The sequence below is a fragment of the Seriola dumerili genome, unplaced genomic scaffold (assembly GCF_002260705.1).
Source record: "Seriola dumerili isolate Sdu_G_001 unplaced genomic scaffold, Sdu_1.0 BDQW01000088.1, whole genome shotgun sequence".
NCBI lineage: Eukaryota > Metazoa > Chordata > Actinopteri > Carangiformes > Carangidae > Seriola > Seriola dumerili.
This window is the reverse complement of record NW_019174343.1, coordinates 5,261,194-5,280,764: the sequence shown is the minus strand read 5'-3', so window position 1 is coordinate 5,280,764 and position 19,571 is coordinate 5,261,194. Positions and strand designations below refer to the sequence as shown.

The following is a 19,571-nucleotide window of genomic DNA, read 5'->3' as shown; positions in this document are numbered from 1 at the left end:
CAACCAATCTTGTTATTCCTCGATTACCTGCATTGAGCACATACTGTACGTCCATTTAGCGTAACTGTTTTAAACATCAATCTGCTTTATTTGGACCTATTGTAAAACCACAAATGACAGGTTTACATGACACATCAGGACATAGCCGCATAATCAGGAGGAAACTGTACTGGAAATAGTATTTGTGTTTTATTAAATTTCTTAACAAAATGTTGTGTGTTGAAGTAAAACATACAACACAAAATATTTACAAGCAGTGCCAAATAACATACCATTACCACCAAAGGCTGGTATAGCTTCTATACCCCCATTACATCTCAACTAGAATATTGAATATTGCATAAAAGTCACCAAGTCATTAAGTCACCTTGATGTGTGCTATAGTCACTATTACATTTTTAGCAGATGTCAAATTTTCATCAAATGAGGTCCTGACCTGACCTTTAATGTGTATTGAGATCTATATCATAAATCTATACATACGCTAAACAGATCTCATGACAAGACAATGTTCACTTAACATTTTCAACAGATCACACATCTCTAAATGTATTACTGATCACCCTGTCTAAATTTACTCCACAATCAAAACTACAGTATGTTATATAACAAATATAGATATGTAGGTTCAACCTGAGTGTTTGTACTCTTCACAATTCAATTTTAAAACACTGTTAAATTACAGACACATTATGCAATGTAAAACCCATGTCTTTTCAGATAGCAAGAGTACATAGCCGTGATTTTTCAATTTTACATTCATTGTTCTTTTCAAACATGTTTAAGTGACCATACAATGAAACAGGATTCGTAACGTCAAGCCTTGCACGAGGTCATTGGACTAAATCTAAAAGCACCATTCTCTCTCAAATTATTGACAGAGCTACATACTGTAAAGGTTTTGATTGCTAATGACTTGTTCACAAAACTGTGCTAAACATACATGACATGTACTTTCCTTCAACATTACTACAGCAAAAAAAGGCAGGGACAAACAGCACCAGCAACATTGTGTTGCGTATGTGTAAGATGTTGGCGAGAAGATGAGCGAAGTCTCAGGACAGAATCAGAGCCCGGTTGGGTGCGTGGGATTTTAGTGCACGAAGGTAGCGTCTGGCTTTCTCTGTCATTATGAGCTGGTCTTTAGTTTGTCCACATACAACCGTCTCCCATTCTTTTGACATCTGAAGACAGACAAAACATGTTGCAGTAGAATTAGGTCAAAGTAAAAAAAAAGCTATGTAACACATTCCTTTCATTTAAGGTGAAAAATGGAGCTTACTGGAACTGGGGGCACCGTGCTGGGAAATATGGCACTGTCACTAGGTCCCAAAAGGAAGCCCTGATCCAAAATATTGTCATGCCGCTTGCTGCAAAATGACGTGGAGTTCAGAGAAACTATCATAGGTTCTTCCTGTGGTCAGAAAAGGAAGACAAAAAGCCAGGAATTAGACGGCATCAAATCTACAAACAGGCTAACAACACATTCACAACACTTTTTACCTTGATGCTGTGTTTAGCTTCAGTCTTGAAGGATTTGCGTTTGGATGTCGGCATCACCTGACAGTCCATGACATCCAGGGCCAACGATTTCCTCACTTTCTTCATGGGAGGGCGATGCTGAGAATAAGAAAAAAAAAAAAAACACCAAGATCTAAGCAAATAGCTTCAGCAAGAACAATGATGAAGTACAATAAGTCTGAAACAAATGCAACAGTCAAAAATGAAAGCAGGTCAGCACTGAGATGTTCATGTACTGTTTCATTATTAGGGTTTTGGTGTGGAAACTAAACAATACATCAATACACAATCATCAAGCACTTACTTAGAAACACATGTGCACCTGCTTATTCATGTTAGTATCCAATCAGCCAATCATGTGGCAGCAGTGCAGCACATAAAATCATACAGATAGAGCTCAGGAACTTCAGTTAATGTTCACATCAAACATCAGAATGACATCAGAAGACTCTGACCGTGGTGTGATTGTTGGTACCAGACAGACTGGTTTGTGTATTTCTCTCCTGAGATGTTCATACACAATAGTCTCTAGACTGTATGGAGCCAAAAACACAACAAGCATCTGGTGGGCGGCAGTTCTGCAGACAGAGAATGGCCTGACTGGTTGGAGCTGACAGAAAAGGCTATGGTCCAACAGGTCGAACCATAAGGTGAAGCAGCAGAAGACCATGTCAGGTTCCACTCCTGTCAGCCAAGAACATAAATCTGAGGCTGCAGTGGACACAGGCTGAACTAAATTGGACAGCTGATGGCCTGGTCTGATGAACTTCAGTTTCCGCTCAGGCAGCAGATAGTCGGGTCAGGGTTTGGTGTCAACAGCATGAATTCATGAACCCAACCTGCTTTGAGTCAACAGTCCAGGCTGGTGGTGTAATGGTGTGGGAAATGTTTTCTTGGCACACTTGATACCAATCAATCATTGTTTGTAATGCTGCAGCCTAAAGCCTACGATAACACACCATATGTCACAGACCAAAAATCCAGTAGAACACCTTTGGGATGTGGTAGAACAGGAGATTGGCAGTAAGAATGCGCAGCTGACAAAACTGCAGAAAATGTGACACAATAATGTCAACATGGAGCTGGATATCAAAGGAATGTTTCCAACATCCTGTGGAACACATGCAATGAAGAACTGAGGCTGTTTGGAGAGCAAAGGAAGATCTTACTCAGTATTAGTATGGTGTTCCTAATAAAGTGCTCAGCAAATGTATTAGCTTAGAGCATTCTTAAATGGCAGTGGCAGTAGCAGCCTAGAAATATCTGGTTGGGGGGGATTGAAATGAACAAGAGTTTTCACACCGAGTTGCTCCTGTGCAGCTGCCTGCTGACCAACAATGGAAGCCTGTCAATGTAAAGCATCACTCCAAGGTGTGAATTTGTCAACACGAAGCAGTGTGGAACTAAACAAACAGCATGTACTCAATGTTCCCAAGCAGGCAAACACATACACTCAAGTTCCAACACGTAGGCTACTTGATCACACGTTCCTTGTTCTTTATTATTTTGTATTCCAACACTAGGTTGTGCTTTACACCAAATTCAAATTCACATCCATCCATCCATTATCCTAAAGGAGTTTTAAATCCATTATGTACTAAAAAACTTGTGCTCACTATAAAATCCTCCATGATTTTGACAAAGTTCAACTGTGATTAATTCGTTAGCATTCAAAAAACTACAGCTCCCATCAAGTTTTTCCATTGTGGCACCGTGCACATCATACAAACGGTCATCCTTCGGTCATCCATCCATTTTTCACTATAATCTATGCTGTGTAAAACACATCTTTTCCATTAAGCCCTCCTTGTCCACTCTAATGAATCACCTCTCAGCTGGCCTCTGATGTGTTGCTTGAATTATTACAAATGTCAGTGTAATACTGAGCTACTTTTTCTTACTTCCAATTTCTCTGTGGCTCTCCATGATCCAACCCTTAGTATGTGTAAATGTTATGGTATGTCTTTACCAGGGGTTAAGGGGTTAAAATCCTGTAGGTGTAAAGTATTAAAGTTGACACATAGTTACCATTGTTTTGCGCCTTTGCTCAGGCGGAGTCGAACGTACAACAACCAAGTCAATTCCGGCGTCTCTCAGGATGACCTCGTTTATGTCGTCTTCGAGGTTAGGCGTCTGAGGCTAAGGCAGTGAAGCAGAAAATAGCGTGAATGCAGCGTTGGTGAAAGTGAACTCACTGAAAATCACAGACAGGTACTCACCAGAGGCTGTAGAGGGCCGTACTTCTCCATGGCATTTTTGAACGGCGTTGGAGTTCGTGGGGTCGTACAGAGCTCAGACTTGTGGTTGGGTGTCACAAATCTACATGGAAACGAAATGTGAGCATTGAGACTCAAAATCAAAATATATATACCAACCAAGCGCTAAACATCAGACTTGGGTTAGAGAGCACATACATTGAGTTTTCCTTCTGAGTGAGGGGGGTCTTATCTCGCTGTAGCGGTGTAGTAACGATGGCTTTCTGGCTGCACACAGGTGTGGACGTGAGGGACGGGTTCTCCAGGTCGTGAGTGTCCTGCTTGGTCCACATGTTGAGGAACTGAAACAACATGTTAGTTATTAGACCACTTCATATGACATTAGAAGCAGCATCACAGTCAGTTCTACAGTATTAAAGCTTACGAGCTTACTTGAGATGGAGAAAAGGGCAAAATTTTAACAGGAGTGCTCTTGGGAGTCATGGAGTTATTTCCATCAGGAGACAAGGCGATGCGTCTCCGGCCTCGGCGGTTCAGTATGGAGGGCGGCGTGACCCCACCAGGAGAGATGGGGATGAGTTCCCCCTTGCTGCCTTTGCTCAACTCCTGCAAGGCACTGCCCTCCAGACGAAACTGGTGGCGCTCTGGGCTGGGACTCTCCTCGGGCAGGTCAAAGGCTGCTAGGTTGCACCAGCCATCCAGGTCCTGATAGCAGAAGAGACGTGTTATTTTATACATCCATATTATGCATACACAATATAGTTTACTTCATACGTCCATTCACTGCTCTCAAATGGTCTAAACAGACAAATAAATGTAGAGCAATGTTGTACAAGAGGCCTACTTCTGTTTTATAACATAAATATACCAAAATAAATATATCAATCACAAAAACAGCACAAACAATGAAGAAATCAGCATGTATTTAAACTCAGTAACACCATTTGTCACCAGTAGATCAAAGCAGTCACTACAAACCAGGCTAAAGGAGGGGTTATCGCATACATATTTAAACTATACGCAATGCTGTTGCAAGTGTGACTGTCCCTTTTAAAAAGCCTGTTCAAGGTGGGAATGTTGCGCCTTTATTCCACATAGCTGTTCTACATAACAGATTATGAACACAGAATGTAGGGCATTGCTGCTCTGCCTTCATGCCGGCAGCAGAAGTAATTACAGAGTCAGATTGACATCTGTGTACAAGGGAGAGCCAGTATGGAGGGACAGGTTACACGTCAGGCCGGCATGCTGCCTAAAACCACACAGCGCCAATAAGCCGGCTTGTTTGGTTCAGTGTTAAGAAGCAAAGGCGGCATAATGAGGCGTCTTCTTAATGGCAATATAGTGGGATCTCTGTATTGTACTGGGGACACTTACTCCATCCACCATGTCCAGCACTTCCTTCAGTCCTGGGCCATTAGGGGAGAGGAAGCCGGAGCTGTCCACCACCCAGCTGGTACAGTTCATTTCTCCTGACGTGTCTGCTTCAGTCTTAGGGCTTAAGCTGTCCTTTGGAGAGAGGGCAGCCCTTGATGGCCCTGCTTTGCTGGGGCTGGCTTTGACAGAGACTGAGACTGGCGTTTCCTGCAGCTGGTGGAAAAAACAGACATCTATAACAATACTGATGCTATAAACATAATTACTGTTGAGTAATGCAGATATTCTTTCAGTAAACTTTATATATAACAAATCAGCTGACAGAGATTTAAGTATTCAAAACCATCCTGTATTAAAAGTCTGTTATTTTTCAAATCAGCGCAATAGGTCACTTACTGAAGGGTGCAGTTTCTGCTCTGGGTCCTTGTCTGCACCATCTTGAGAGCAACTAGACATCTGTGTAATCAGAAAACTGAATTTTCAGTACAGTTCATTGGGTTTAATACTAATTTCATGTCAAGACTGCTTTCAACATCAAGGAAAGATAGCCCACCTGTACATCTTTATTCACACGGGCCAGCAGTTCTTCAAGTTCATCTGGCTTAAAGACCTCCCCGGCATAGAAGCCCATCTCCAACTTGCGTTTGATGGTGGAATTCCAGTGATTCTTCACGGCGTTGTCCGTTCTGTGAATAAATGTTATAACATGAATCCTATAGAGGAGGCAAAGCATTATTTCCACACCTGAAACCACATCAACAATGTAATCTCCTGAGCTGAGCAATTTCCACCTCCTGATTGATTCTTTACCTTCCAGGGAGCAGCTTGGCAATCTCGGCCCAGCGGTTTCCAAGCAGGCAGTGAGCTTTGTAAATGATGAGATCCTCCTCAGCTGTCCATGATGACTTCTTAACGCTGGGATTGAGGTGGTTGTGCCAGCGCTCTCTGCACTGCTTCCCCAGTCTGCCTTTCAGATGCTTGGCTACCATCGCCCACTGTTTGTTGCCGTAGAGATTTACAAGCTCTATAACCTGAGGAATGAGGGATATGCATCTGATTTACAACTCATTCTCATGAATCACATTGCATAAACTGTTCTCAGTGAATCATATGCCAAACCCCTGCACTGCTGGTTATCGAGTCACCTACCTTTTCATCCTCCTCCTTGGTCCAAGGACCCTTAACCAATTCTGGATCCAACACCTTAAACCAACGGTGCTGACACTGGTGTTCAGTGTGATTCTGAGCAAAAGAAAACAAGTGTCAGACTCAATAGTATCTCTGTTGACATCACATAGTCAAGGGGGCCCCATGTTTAATACAAACAACAGAAAAGTTGATCAAACTCACTGGTATGTAGCCGGCAATATATTTCCAATCATTTGGTCCCAGTTTTTGAACCAAAGCCTTGAGCTTGTCATCCTGTAAGCACAAACAAATTGGCACGTTTACCACTGTCCTACAGAGTCATTATTTACTTTGAGTCAAGTCAACAACAACATGCAAATCGCTGGGACAAGTCGTCACAATCACCTCCTCTTGTGTCCATTTCACCTTCACTTTGCCCCCGTCTCTCTGCTCTGCCACATCAGAATCAGTGTCTTGAAGCATGGCCTCCTCTCCATCCTCACTGAGAAACAAACCGCAGGGATAAATAAAGCTGACAGTCAAAGTAGAAACTAGCCACTGGCCCGCCCTTGTGGTGTGACGAGGACAACTTGATTATCAGGTTTATATTTAGGTTGGCTGACTTTATCACACGCATAGACTACTGCTGAGCAAAGCTGAAAGGTGAGCAAAGTGTTAGACAGATTCATTGGATTAATGGCAATGTGGCTGGCGTCAAAATAAATGCTAAACCCTGTTTATAGTGACTGTCCTGAAAAGGGCGGCACAGACCAGAGTCCGTGACCTACTCAAAAGTTACAAATTAAGGCCAAACAGCAAACCATTTGCCTAAATAACCTAGCCTTTAAGACTTTAAGATGTTAAATGGTAACGTTAAACCCGGCTGTGGCAAAATAAGTACTGCTAAGTCTAAAGTTAATTTAGAAAACAAAGATGAACATCTTACCCGCGCGGCCACCAAGACATTTCCCTCGTTTCTGTTGTTTACGGTGCGACGGTAATATGTCCTGCCACCGTTGCACGTCATGTGCGTGTATATACGTTGTTATATCGTTGTATTCCGCGTGTTTGATGTCTTTATAAACCGGTCAGCGGTAGCGATGGAGGCTCGTTGTTGCTGTTTCGAATGGCAATGTTACAGCCTTTGACCAGCTGGAGCGGAGCGCCCGGATTCTCCGCGCTCCTGGATTTCTATCTCGCGCCCTTCTCTATCGTAGAAACCGGATAGTGACGTAGCTGCGCAGTAGTTGTGCGCGCACGGTCGAGCAAACTTCCGCTGAGGGCCTTCAAAATAATCTTTAAAAGGTAACAAACTAATTGAACGGGTTTCTGCCATTATATTACTCCCACTATGAAATGGGGTCGCATATACTTTTACAATGTAGTGACAATCTAAGTCCTATGTACTGTCATGTATAAACAGACCTCTGATTATTAACTAAAAATGAGGAAATGGAAAATATTTAAAAACGACAAACAAAACAGATGGAATAATTTATTATTATTAAAAAAAACATTTTTCAAACAACATTGTGGATTATAATCAAAAAATCATAGCTACTTAACATGTCTAACATCTAATATGTCTAACTATTTCATATTGATCCACAGAGAAACACATATTTTGTTCCCGGAAAATATTTATGTGTGTTTATTACCATCTTGGCTTTGAATTGCAAGACTGGAAAAACTTTCTCTTTGTTTTGGGAGCTGTGTGAGATCAATTGTGTTTACTATAATTTCAACAGTGTCAGCAACAAACATTCTGTTGGCCAACTTTTCTTATTTACTTTTTGTTGTTAAATTCCAAATAAACAAAGGCCATGACTTTTTTTGTTTATTGCAGAAAATTTAACTTTACAAAAAGGCAATGATTCCTGACAATAATAAAATTTCTATAAAGTATAATGATTAGAAAGTACAGTACAGACAGTACAGTAGACAGTAAAACAATTAGATAGAGGCGATGAAAAAAAACCCCAAAAAAACATAACTTAAATTAAGCAGAGAAAAACATAAAAGCCATTCATGGTCCAATATGCAATTTAAACAAGAACACAGAGAAAAGACTTAAGGAGACACATCATGTACCGTAAAATTTTGAAATTAACAATATTTTTATATTCATAGATTGATTTTGAACTGAGTAAAAAGTAGTAGATGTAGGCTTACTTTAACAGTTGTTTAAGAAGTAACTGAACTTATATATAAATAATATGTACAAAAACATTACACTTATTTTTAGGTTTTAAAACATGTCCGGAGGGATCTTAAAATATAAAAAATATTTGAACAGTCAGGTCATCAGTTCTTTTTATTTTCATATTGGCTAAATAACACTCACAATTTTTATTTATTACTATTTTTATTTATTAACACAAGTACACAAACATGCATGTGTAAATAAAACGAGAAAATGTTAATTAAAAAAAAACCTGATTGCTTGTTGCATAGCAAACAGCCGCCCCTCCCACATAATGAAAATAAATTTGAACATAAAAAAATATATGAAAAAAAAGGATCACAGCTAAAATGTGCACCTGATCTGATTGAGAGGTGCTCCACCCCCTTCAGACTGATGACTTGCTCAGCCTCCAGCTGGGTCAATTAACATGCTGCTGCAACACTTTAAAACCCACCTGCAAGTCGGTTGACACTCAAGTCCAGGGAAACAATGGAGAAAGCTTTTGTCATTAAAGGTAGGAAAACTGGTTTTATTCTGAAAATAGGTTGATGATGATTCGTTTAAGTCTGACCAGATGACCTAATTCCAAGTGTTATCTAATATTTTACATCCTAGATATGAACAGCTTTGAGTGTTCGTCTCTATCAGAGCTTGACAGGAGGTTTTTGGGGGAACAGAGTTTGCTGTCTGCTTTGTCGCTGGAACAACTTTCCTCATCAAGAGTGTCAAATGAGACAGCAGCTGATGGATCCGATGCCAGGCCATGCAACCTGGCTTTTCTCTGTCTACCATCAGATCCCATTTCCTCCCCTCAGGTTATCTCAACGAACAGCTTGAACAATCCAGAGACTGACAATTGTCACATGACTGTTCCTTCACAAGGAAAGTCCTCTACTCCCTACATGTTCCTCCTAAAGCAAAAAAAGGCTGCTTGTTCTGACCAGTCGTTCAGTGATTCCACCACCTTTCAAATGTTATGGGATGTGTCTTTGATTAAATCTGAGAGCAACAGCCCCAAACCCTACACTGAGTCCAACACTCTGGAGTCAACATGGAGTCCAAAACCCCAGTCTACAAAATTTTCACTAGCTGAAGTTTCTCCCCAATATGGCCAAGGATTTCTCTTCACACAAACTGAACATGGAGTTAAGTCACAGGTTTGGAAGGATAAATGCACATGATTGTGTCTGCCTCTGCACCCACCATGCACCAAAGTGGATTAAAACATAGGATGACAATATAAAGGTAAGATGCTCTGTTCAGTTTTTAATACTGATCATTGAATGCCATGGCAACATTGCAAATCCATGCTGTGGCTCTTCAATTTGTTTCTTTTTACAGGATCCATGTGTGAGGACTCATGCAGAGAGCTCAGTTGCCTGTTTACAATGTTTTTAAAGATTTGAATATTTAAATAAATGTCAATGACTTTATTTGCATAAGTATCTTTACAATATTACTTTTTTCCACAATAAAATACAAAAGCGGTATAAAAGACTAATGAATTCATATACAGTTTCTGAACACAAGTATCCTGTTGATACTGCCAACTACTGTAGCAGTTGCTTTATCTCCATTACTAGAATATACACACCTGTTTGATTATGATATAGCATATTGAAAAGACAGAGTTGAAAGTTTTTAAGTTTCTTGAATCCAATCACAATGGCGTGAATTGTGCCTCAGTGTCGATGTCATGCTCCTGTAAGTGGGATGTTCACTTTTAGACAAGTCCTTGAATGCATAATAGTTAGTTGTAGGAGATTTTAAGAGCACTCACCTGATTGAGTTTCTTGAACTCTACAACCTGGAAGAAAATGTGTTCCAAGATGTGCTTGGCGTCCCTCTGATCCTTATCCAACTTTGGAGTCACGCCCAGAATTTCACCACATTTCCGCACATAGAATTCGAGATCGTCGTCTGTACCTGTGAAATGAGAACACATTGTACAATTTTACTTCACATTTTAAATCTAAGCAGTTAATTTTACTGAATAACTACTGAACTTACATTTATTAGTGAGCTGTGCTAGGCGCACTTTCTCAGAAGAGAATGTTTCATCTAGATCAAACAGATCCAGCATGGGTGGAGGTAAATCACTTAAGGCAGGTGGAAAGACCTTAATTTAAAAAAACAAAAAAAAACATAACAGCTCTTGGGCTCTAAGATGCATATGACAAGAAGTGAATGACATATGGAAACATTGGAACAGGAATGAAACTTACAGCAGGTTGAAGCTGAGGCAGCGGGGTCTCAAACTGTGGTGTGATCAGCTGCAGTGGTTCGTCTTTGACATTAAGCTGCTTGTAAGCACTGCAGGAAGCATTTTTTTTTTTTTTTTTTTTTTTTTTTTTCAAAGCTATGTAGAAAAACAAAGCTGTAATGTAGGGATGTCGTGTGGTATATTTTGCATTCTCACCTGATGACTTGAGGTAAAGTGTCGGTTGACAAATTGAACAAAGACATATCAAAGAGGGAGGTGAAGTCCCTGGGGTTTTCGTCACCCTCTTGTAAGCATACTCTGAGCTGTTCTGACAAGCACCCTGTGTCTGGCAACATGGTGTAATCTGTTATCTAAGGGATGAAAGGGCAAGATGGACATTAGCTAATTTACAAGACAATATTAGTGATGCCATTCTCCTGTCACGTACACTTCCTTACCTCTGGGTCCTCTGCATCAATCTGGTTCAGCTGAATATTATCAGTCATGAGCCACTGGAGCACGACATCCTGGAATGAAAAAGTACAACAGACTGTTGTGCACAAAAACTGATGCTCAACAAATTCCACAGGAGAGCAGACCACATCTCTACCATTCAATGTGTTAAACAAATCTTTAAATGTCAACTTGACTCACCATGATTTTACTGTTTTCTTCTTTGTCTATGTACTGGTCACTGAACATGTGACAGGAACCCAGCACAACCAGTTTGCCTGCCTCCTTCATAAGACACGAGATGTCTTTCAACATCACCTCACAAGTATAGATTTATAAATATTACATGTGCTGGGAACGAGTATGAAAATTACTTAGTGCTTCTGACCTTTCCTTGATAGAAGGCCAGGACAGGCCTGTTGAGGGGGAAGCAGACTGAGCCAGTTGAAAGAACGGCCACAGCAGGCTTCATCACACTCAACGTGGCACCATATGGGTACACAAATGTGAGAGCCCTACACAAATAGATAAAAATGCTTGCATTCAAAACCATGTTGCGAATCCTAGCATTAAATAGTGCACTCAATGTAGGAGATATGAATATAAAGGCAAAAACATTTACTGGGCATTATTTCCAACATTTTCATCTTCAATCATTCCTGTGACCACTTTGCCAGCAGCCCGACTGATCTCTCTGTACAAGAAAGAGGAAGAAATCCCTTACTTAGATGTGCATCAGCTTTATAGACAAATTCATTTTAGAATAGTACAATTATTACAAGTACATTTGAATAGGTTCTTTAGGTTACAAACACTCTGGGATTTATTATAAATATGTTGGTATGAGAAAAAATTATACTGCAACCACAAACCTGTTCAATACACCATTGGACACGAGTGCCTCCTTAGGATGAAAGTATTTGTAATACACATTCCTCACAACAGCATCTGCAGCAGTGATAAAAAGAAAATGTTTCAATAAAAATACCTTTAACTGATTATGATGATCAGTTAGATGATGTTAACTGTCAATATGCACCATTGTTAACCATTATTCCAAACTCCTCCAGGAGAAAGTTGATGTTGGTGTCATATTTAATTTCTCCTCCTTCACCGAGCATGACCAGCACGTTTCCTCCTCCATCCAGGTAGTGCTTGAGAACCTCAAGCTGGAGTAAAATGGGACAACAGTGTCAAAACATGCGTGTGTGATAACTGACCCAACATTTTGCTTTGGTTGGCAAACTTTGCTGCATCACATTCCTGCAAATTAAAGAAAATAAACACGTTCTAAGCTGATAGGAGATATCTTGTCCTGATACATCACCTCTGATGCTGTGAACTTCTCCCTTGGGCCTGCCGTTATCCACAACTTCACATTTTTCAGCTTCTCCACAGACAGTTCTTCTTTCATACTATGGAAATAGCATTTTCAGACTTTTTTTCTCAGAATTACTGCAAAAGCTGAGGAATTTTTTTAATGTTCAAGCTAAAACAAATAGCCATAGTCAGGAGACACAAGTAAGTGTTCAACCACAACACCTACCTCTGGATTTTCCATTGAGCCCGTAATCTCTTCTGCATGGATTTGTATCCATTGTTCGTGGTAAAAAGTTCTCTTTTTGAAGCGTTGAAGACGACGGAATTGTGCGAATCCCTCTCCATTATTTATTAGGTTTGTTGACTCTTACATGTATCCATACACCTAGAGAGAGGTTCAACTCCAAGTTAGATCCCATATCATTGTCTAGGAACTGCCCTTAAAACATTACCACTATCTTAGCAAGCTGTGAATTGAGTTGGCGTGGTTGTAATGTAAATAGTTATCACATCAAATTGCAAACATAAGTAGCAGCATCCATCTTCGTGAGCTAAGATACCGTTATCAAGCTTAGCTAAGAAGCTAGCTATATGTTGCATTAGCCCTGTAGCTAATAGCTTGGCGTCGTTACCTTATAATAGCGTTCAATACTAATTCTTCTCTTTTCTGTTCATTTGATTATAGCGAGAGTTAAGATAACTGTTCGCTTATAATATTAATTTCCATCTGTGACGCTGCGTTACATTATATTATATTAGTTAGCGTTGCCCAAGTTACCTCACAAGCACTCCTTGAAGTGATGCATTATGGGAGAGAGTGGTTACTAAGGGCGCTAACAACATAGCAACCAGGCAGTGCTGCAGTGTTGCAAAATAAAGTCCACTTACTAGTTTTCCCCCAAAGCCTTTGGCCATATCTCATTGTATTCATCAGGGAATAGAGTTGCAGCGTTTATTACACACACTACACCCAACAAACTCTCTTTGGGTTACCTAACGTTTCAAGTAAGCCTATGAATTGTGATATACACTAGTGGGTCACTGCAAGGCCAATGTCAAACAAAATACACCAGACTTCAGTGAAAAAAAATTCAAATTTGGAGTAAATGATCTGCATCTGCCCCAAAATTTAACGGGTTGAAAATATAATCCCCATGGCAGATGTTATAAAATTAATGCTTCAATCATTTTGTGAAATGTTTTTAAAATTGCTACTATTATGGTATATAAGGTGTTAAATTCCGAGGTAAGGAATAAACTTCCTCTTAATGCTACATTATTGTTGTTATTATAATATGTTGGTGACTGAGTCCGGTGAAGAGTTAGAAAATTAACAAGGGTACCTTCCTTTTTTTAAATTCTTTTTTTGAATTATTATTATTATTAGTTGTGGGGACATTCATCTGACAGGCTAAAAGGAGTTATGATAAATGTTCATATCCAATCAGTTAAATGACAGACCAACAGTTCTTTTGATTGTCATATGATCCTACTTACTTGCTGCTGTTACAAATGGCCATGGGATAATTATCTCTTAATATTCTCTCATTTGAGTGGGGACAGATAAAAGAAAAAACAGAACAACAAAAACAAAAGCATGAACAAAAAACAGTGTTGACATGGATTTTTTATACTTATACAAATAAGGTTCATGTTGATGAAAAAATGAAGAGACAGGCTTTTCTTAAATGTGTTATTTTATTCCAATATGATATTAGAAATAAATGCTGTAGATTGCTTCAAAATGTAATTCCCACTGGAGGAAGATCAGGGATTTTAAAAGGCAAACAGGTAAAAACAATCATCACAGAACATGCAAACTGTGAATTATATTAATTTATACTATTACATCTTTCTATTTGGACTTAGTACATATATGTTATCAAAATATGAAGCAACATATGGCCCTGCTTTCAGCTGCTGGACTCAAATGGTTCATTCAGACTTTATGAAAACAAGAGAAATACTGTTCCCACAGAGTTACAACAACTTCAGTGATCCCCCTTCAACAGTTTTCTGATAATCATTTTACAGAAAAACTACAAATCAATAAAATATAGATTTAATGACCTCCCAATTTGTTCCAAAAGGTACAAATCATTTTTGATCTGTAAACATCTCAAAACACATCAAACACAGGCCTGGGATGTGTACTAACATTACATTTTGTTCAGTACATTGTTATAGAAAGAGGCAGTCTTAAAGGGGCAGACCAGGATCAAGAGCGAGACCTGGAGCGGGACACAGAGCGCTTGGCTGGGGACTTGGAGAGCTGACGGTCCGTGTTAATAGGAGATTTTGAGGCATGTTTTTCATTTCTACTCGCTGAATGGGAACGTGAGCGACTTCTCGACTTCTTACTGGAGGATTTCTCCTTGGACCGACTTCGGGATCCGCGCTCCGTTTTGACTTTGGACCTACTTTTGGAGCGTGACTTGCGAATGTCTGAGCGAGAGCTGGACTTTTTGCTCTTGGAGGGACTGTGTGATTTGCGTGTGCGTGTGCGAGACTTCTCTGGGGATTTAGAGTGACTGGACTTTCTCTTTGATCTGGAGTGTGACTTCCGTCCTGACCTGGACTGAGACCTGCGCTTGCTGCGAGACTGAGAACTGCAAAAGAGAAGAAAAATACAACAGCCAGTTTAGGTCATGTCACTTTGTATAATATTACAAAAAGTTCTCCCATTTCTACACTTTATTTCTTGACTCAGATTTAAGGCTTTGTGCTCAATGAGTCATACTCATAGTAGCTAGGCACAATCACTTTCAGTGACGCTGTTTTGCCTTTAACCTTTAAAGGAGTAAATCAAATTATGTAAACATCTCTCCAGGCATCTCCAAATTTTTCAGACCATTGTGGGAGCCCGGAGCTGGACTTACAGTGAGCGAGACCTGGAACGGCTGTGAGAACTCCTGCTTCTTCGGCTGCGGCTGTGAGAGTGCCTCCTGCTATGAGACCTGTGGGTTTAACATAACAACCTTAGATATAAATGGTAAGAGAGAAAAAAAAAAAGGACAGAAAACGCACGCATGCATGCACGCACGCATGCACCCACACACGCATCACCAGGGATCATTTACCTGGATCTGCTGCCAGAATAAGAGCGCCTGCGCCGAGGTTTGTCTTCCACCAGACGAATCTTCCTGCCATTGACATCAGTCCCATCGAGCTTCTCTAAAGCTCGCTTCATGTCTGAACGGGACCGAAATTCAATGACGCCCTCATTGGCGCGTCCTTTGTGAGCATCAGCGTAGGTTACTTCACCTGCTTGCCGCATAAAATCCTACAAAGAAACAAATTTACCAGCTGAACATTAGGAGGGACTAAATGAAATGAATGTGTTGCTCCTGTTCCTGAGTTGCTAAAGTGGATAATTTTACACACATCAGGGTTCTGTTGATGTTCTACTACATTTGTCTATTGGCCAATTCACAAGTCTTCATTTGAGTGCCAGATATAGAAAGAGCAGTTTAAGTATTGGATTTGCAAAAAAGACTATGAGGTTAAGCTTTAATTTCAGTGTTAATCTCCACATCAGATGTACACTGTAGGAAATATAACTTTTTTATTCACAGTTGCCCAATTTTAATGAGCCAAATGCAAATGAATGAATTTATCTGGCTCTTGATAAATGTATAAGATGTTATATCTGGTTGCTGACCTTTGCAGTCAGCGACAGTCTGAGGTCTACGACCTATAGACATCAGCAGAGACAGGTTATCTGCCAGACCTGTCCTGCAGCCAGCTTGGCTTCTTGCTTGGAGGGGAGCTGTTTAGCTTAATTGTGGTCTTCATCAAGTGAAGCACATGATCAGTTGGATTGATATCTGGTGATGGACTTGACAAGAAACACTTCACTGTCAAATGCAACAGAACTCCCTGTTTGCCTCGGCTGTATGCTTAGGATCATTGTTATGTTGCAGGGGGACCAGCCCATATTTAAACTGGGATACAATTCCTTGATTGTTCACCCAATACGAAGAAAATATCACCCAGATTTTAATCTATAAAAACTTCTTGTTCAATATATCAACAAGTGGATGTATATTCCTGTTGTGCTGGGAGTCTGTACCTGGATCAATTGTGGATCATCTCTCACCTTGAGGTCCTGCCAGCTGCACCTGCTGGACAGGTTCTCCACAATGAGGCGGTGCTCAGTGCGTACTGGTGGCCCGTACTTGTCCCTGCCGGAGCGATTCCAGCTGCTGTAACCGCTACCTTCAAAGAAGACAGAGAAATTAAAATTTAATTTGAAGACAGCTAATTCTGGAGAGGTGAAGACTCCGAACTGGCATAAATAATCTAAGAAACCACTACAGACTGGGCTTCTTTTTTACCTAGAATTTATTTTGTGCCAAAGCCTCTTAACTTTTTCTATTAATAGACTGCTAACAGCTCCCAACTCTGTCAACTTTCAGACGCAACACACAATTAATTGAATATGCTCATGGTTTTTAGTCCACATCCTCTGGTCCCAGAGCACTGTTGATTTTTGATAGGGGTCATTTAAACTGGGTGTTTGAGGTAAATGTGCTTAAACAACTAAAAAACCAGCAGCACTCTATGCCCTGTGGACCAGGATTAAGAACCACTGCATTAAGGATTCGACAGCATTTTTCTTAACTTGTGTGTATTAGTGATTTCTTTGAAGTACAACGACAATACTAAATCCTGTCACGACAGCTTTAAAGGAACATATATAGATTTAACTTAACTGAATGTAGTAACCAGAAAACCAATACGTTCAGTTGTGTGGTTGTGAAACAAAACCTAAATTTTATGGATTTGCTGTACAATATTTGACATTTTATGATTAACTGGGCTATTTTTATGTTGGTGCCAATAATTGCAGATGCAGAGAATTTGCTACTGTCCCTCTTGTAAAATCTGATACTGTAAGTGCATGAAAATTATATTTTGTCGTCTCTCCCAAAGTAGTAGTTCCAAAATTCTTTATTTAAATTCTTTACTCCAAACAGCTGAATAGCCAGAAAACATCTCCCAACTCGAACTACGACGTTCCATTTGTAACATAATAAAACAAAGATGACACCTACCAAAAACTCTTTGATTTACTACAGAGTACTGGAAGCCAAATCAGTGGCTGGAACGTGTGTTGGCTTGGTCCTCTGCAATATGTCTTGCAACAGTAAAACCAACAGGATTCCTCACCATCACCCTGGTCTATTGGAAAAGGATGCTGTCATCATGGCTTCCGGTTATGTCAACCAATGGTCAAATGGCAAAGGTCACACACACATTGTAAGGGGAAAGCCCAGGCCAAACGGGTCAGGCAGTCATCTTTACCCTCATTGGACTCGGACTCAGCCCGCAGTGGACTCTTTCAAATTAAAACATCAAGCACTTTGTTAATGTTGACTTCAAACTGAATACATTGTAGCTTCAAAAGTCTTACCTTTTCTTTAATCACTGTTACTCATGGGATTTTAACACACATCTCTTTCACTGTATTAAGTCTTTATTTCTACCTGCTGTCAGGCACAGTGTCAGATCCATTAGATGGCTGTGGACATTATCCTTTTGTAAAATAATGACTACCAAAGAGTGAATACTGAAAAAATACCCACAGTGTGAGGTAGGACATGTCACTTGAGTATTGACACCTTCACTGAAATTAGTTTTTTTTTGGTTGTATGGAGAGTCAGTGTAAGTGAACATGTCTTATGTTGTGCTAGTGAACAGAGACTGATTAGAACCCCACATTCACATGTACCTAGATGTGCTGAACTTACTGCGCCCCCCATAGCCATATCCATCTCTCCTCGGTCCACGCGCATGCTCAATGATGACTCGCTCCCCACACAGCTCTTTTCCGTTCAGTTCATACACAGCATCATCAGCATCTCGCATGTCCTCAAACTCTACAAAGCCGTACCTGTGTGGGATCAATGTGCACGATTCAAAGCAGGGAATTACCATTACTTTCATCAATTTCTCTGATATTTATCCATAATCAATTCTACAAAATGTCTAAAATGATGACTATTACATACTATTGCCACCAACCTTATATCGATGAGTCAATGCTTCAAATCCCTTTGAGAAGTTGTAACCAACTAGCAAATACATTATGATTTCGGGTATCTAGGGTAGTATAAGTGATTATTTTCATTTCCAGGTGATATAACATTATTGAGCATTTTCTCGATTCGTGAGTTATAATAATTATGCAAGGCTGCTACGTACTGGAAAATGAAATTCATCACGGACAACCATTGATAAGAAACGTAAATGTTTCCGTCAATTTACGGTTTTCGACGTAAGTTAACGTCACTGCTCAATGTTGCTATCAAGCTACATGTGACAATTACCTACATTACGGTTTGGTTTATTAACATTATGGTGTCCCTAAGTCTGACATTAGAGAGAACTGTGAATAATATATTCACAGTGGTTAACAACATTCTTTTAGTTAAATTAGTCGTTAAAAGCCAGCAGGACTGACCAAACAACTACAGTAACGTTAACGTTAGCAAAGGATATGTTTAGAGTCAACCCAATGGGAGTCAACCACAGGTCATGACTGCTGGCGTCACGTTAACGTTAGCTAGCAAACAATAACGGATTGTTTTGCACAATTTTCAGTCACTGTGTACACAAGAAAAGAAAACAACAGGACGTTAACTCCACAGCTGTGTTTTTTTTCTAACATTAATTGGGTCCCCATCTCAGGACTAACATTAAATGTACATTAGCTAGCTGTTACGGATGATGAGGTGATCTTACCCATTTTTCAGGTCGATCTCTAATAATTTACCATAACCACTAAAGAATCTTTGAATGTCTTTCTCCCGTACATGATAGCTTAGCTTGCCGACATATACCCGCGGCATCTCCGATAACAGTTAACAGTTTATTTCTACAAGTTACAATGCACTTCGTGTTGGGCCACAGACAGGCCTGGGAGACGCACAAGCTCGTCGATTTCCGGTCGAATCCTTCAGAATAGAAGCATTGTGTCCAAAACAAAAATAAAAATACTTCAGCACAGAAACTGCACTATATATCTATCTATACATTACTCTATGTCTAATAATCTTATTTACCTGCATGTAGTGCTCACACTGTTATTTAATATCCAGATTAGAAGAAAAACCTACAGGTCCCCACATTCAATCAGACTGTATAACATAAAAGTTCCTGGCTG

General features: G+C 40.0%; 3 protein-coding genes across 6 annotated transcripts; all 3 read right to left on the bottom strand.

Annotated features, from left to right (window-relative positions):
* Positions 1–150: 150 nt before the first annotated feature.
* On the bottom strand, positions 151–7,415 carry mybl2 (MYB proto-oncogene like 2). Its single transcript, XM_022745284.1, has 15 exons — positions 7,189–7,415; positions 6,648–6,744; positions 6,465–6,536; positions 6,264–6,356; positions 5,925–6,145; positions 5,668–5,800; positions 5,511–5,570; positions 5,115–5,327; positions 4,170–4,442; positions 3,936–4,078; positions 3,741–3,840; positions 3,550–3,660; positions 1,504–1,620; positions 1,283–1,414; positions 151–1,184 (listed from the first exon to the last, which is right to left on the bottom strand). Exons 1-15 carry the CDS (start codon positions 7,206–7,208, stop codon positions 1,056–1,058), a joined length of 1,914 nt encoding a protein of 637 aa, XP_022601005.1. The 5' UTR covers positions 7,209–7,415; the 3' UTR covers positions 151–1,055.
* A 1,200-nt stretch (positions 7,416–8,615) lies between these two features.
* On the bottom strand, positions 8,616–13,212 carry ift52 (intraflagellar transport 52). Of its 3 annotated transcripts, none has more exons than XM_022745224.1 (14): positions 13,182–13,212; positions 12,630–12,788; positions 12,411–12,498; positions 12,123–12,252; positions 11,956–12,031; positions 11,706–11,777; positions 11,472–11,598; positions 11,285–11,368; positions 11,089–11,157; positions 10,847–11,001; positions 10,653–10,740; positions 10,438–10,546; positions 10,208–10,353; positions 8,616–10,129 (listed from the first exon to the last, which is right to left on the bottom strand). In XM_022745224.1, exons 2-14 carry the CDS (start codon positions 12,746–12,748, stop codon positions 10,088–10,090), a joined length of 1,305 nt encoding a protein of 434 aa, XP_022600945.1. In that variant the 5' UTR covers positions 12,749–12,788; positions 13,182–13,212; the 3' UTR covers positions 8,616–10,087. The 3 variants fall into 3 exon arrangements, with proteins under 3 accessions (XP_022600945.1, XP_022600946.1, XP_022600947.1); XM_022745225.1 differs by lacking the exon at positions 13,182–13,212 and adding an exon at positions 13,036–13,143; XM_022745226.1 differs by lacking the exon at positions 11,285–11,368.
* Positions 13,213–14,088: 876 nt separating this feature from the next.
* On the bottom strand, positions 14,089–19,323 carry LOC111221667 (serine/arginine-rich splicing factor 6-like). Of its 2 annotated transcripts, none has more exons than XM_022745156.1 (6): positions 19,151–19,323; positions 18,157–18,299; positions 16,503–16,621; positions 15,484–15,686; positions 15,283–15,360; positions 14,089–15,012 (listed from the first exon to the last, which is right to left on the bottom strand). In XM_022745156.1, the coding sequence occupies exons 1-6, from the start codon at positions 19,255–19,257 to the stop codon at positions 14,622–14,624; spliced, it is 1,041 nt and encodes a 346-aa protein (XP_022600877.1). In that variant the 5' UTR covers positions 19,258–19,323; the 3' UTR covers positions 14,089–14,621. The 2 variants fall into 2 exon arrangements, with proteins under 2 accessions (XP_022600877.1, XP_022600878.1); XM_022745157.1 differs by having other exon boundaries at positions 18,431–19,234.
* Positions 19,324–19,571: the final 248 nt, after the last annotated feature.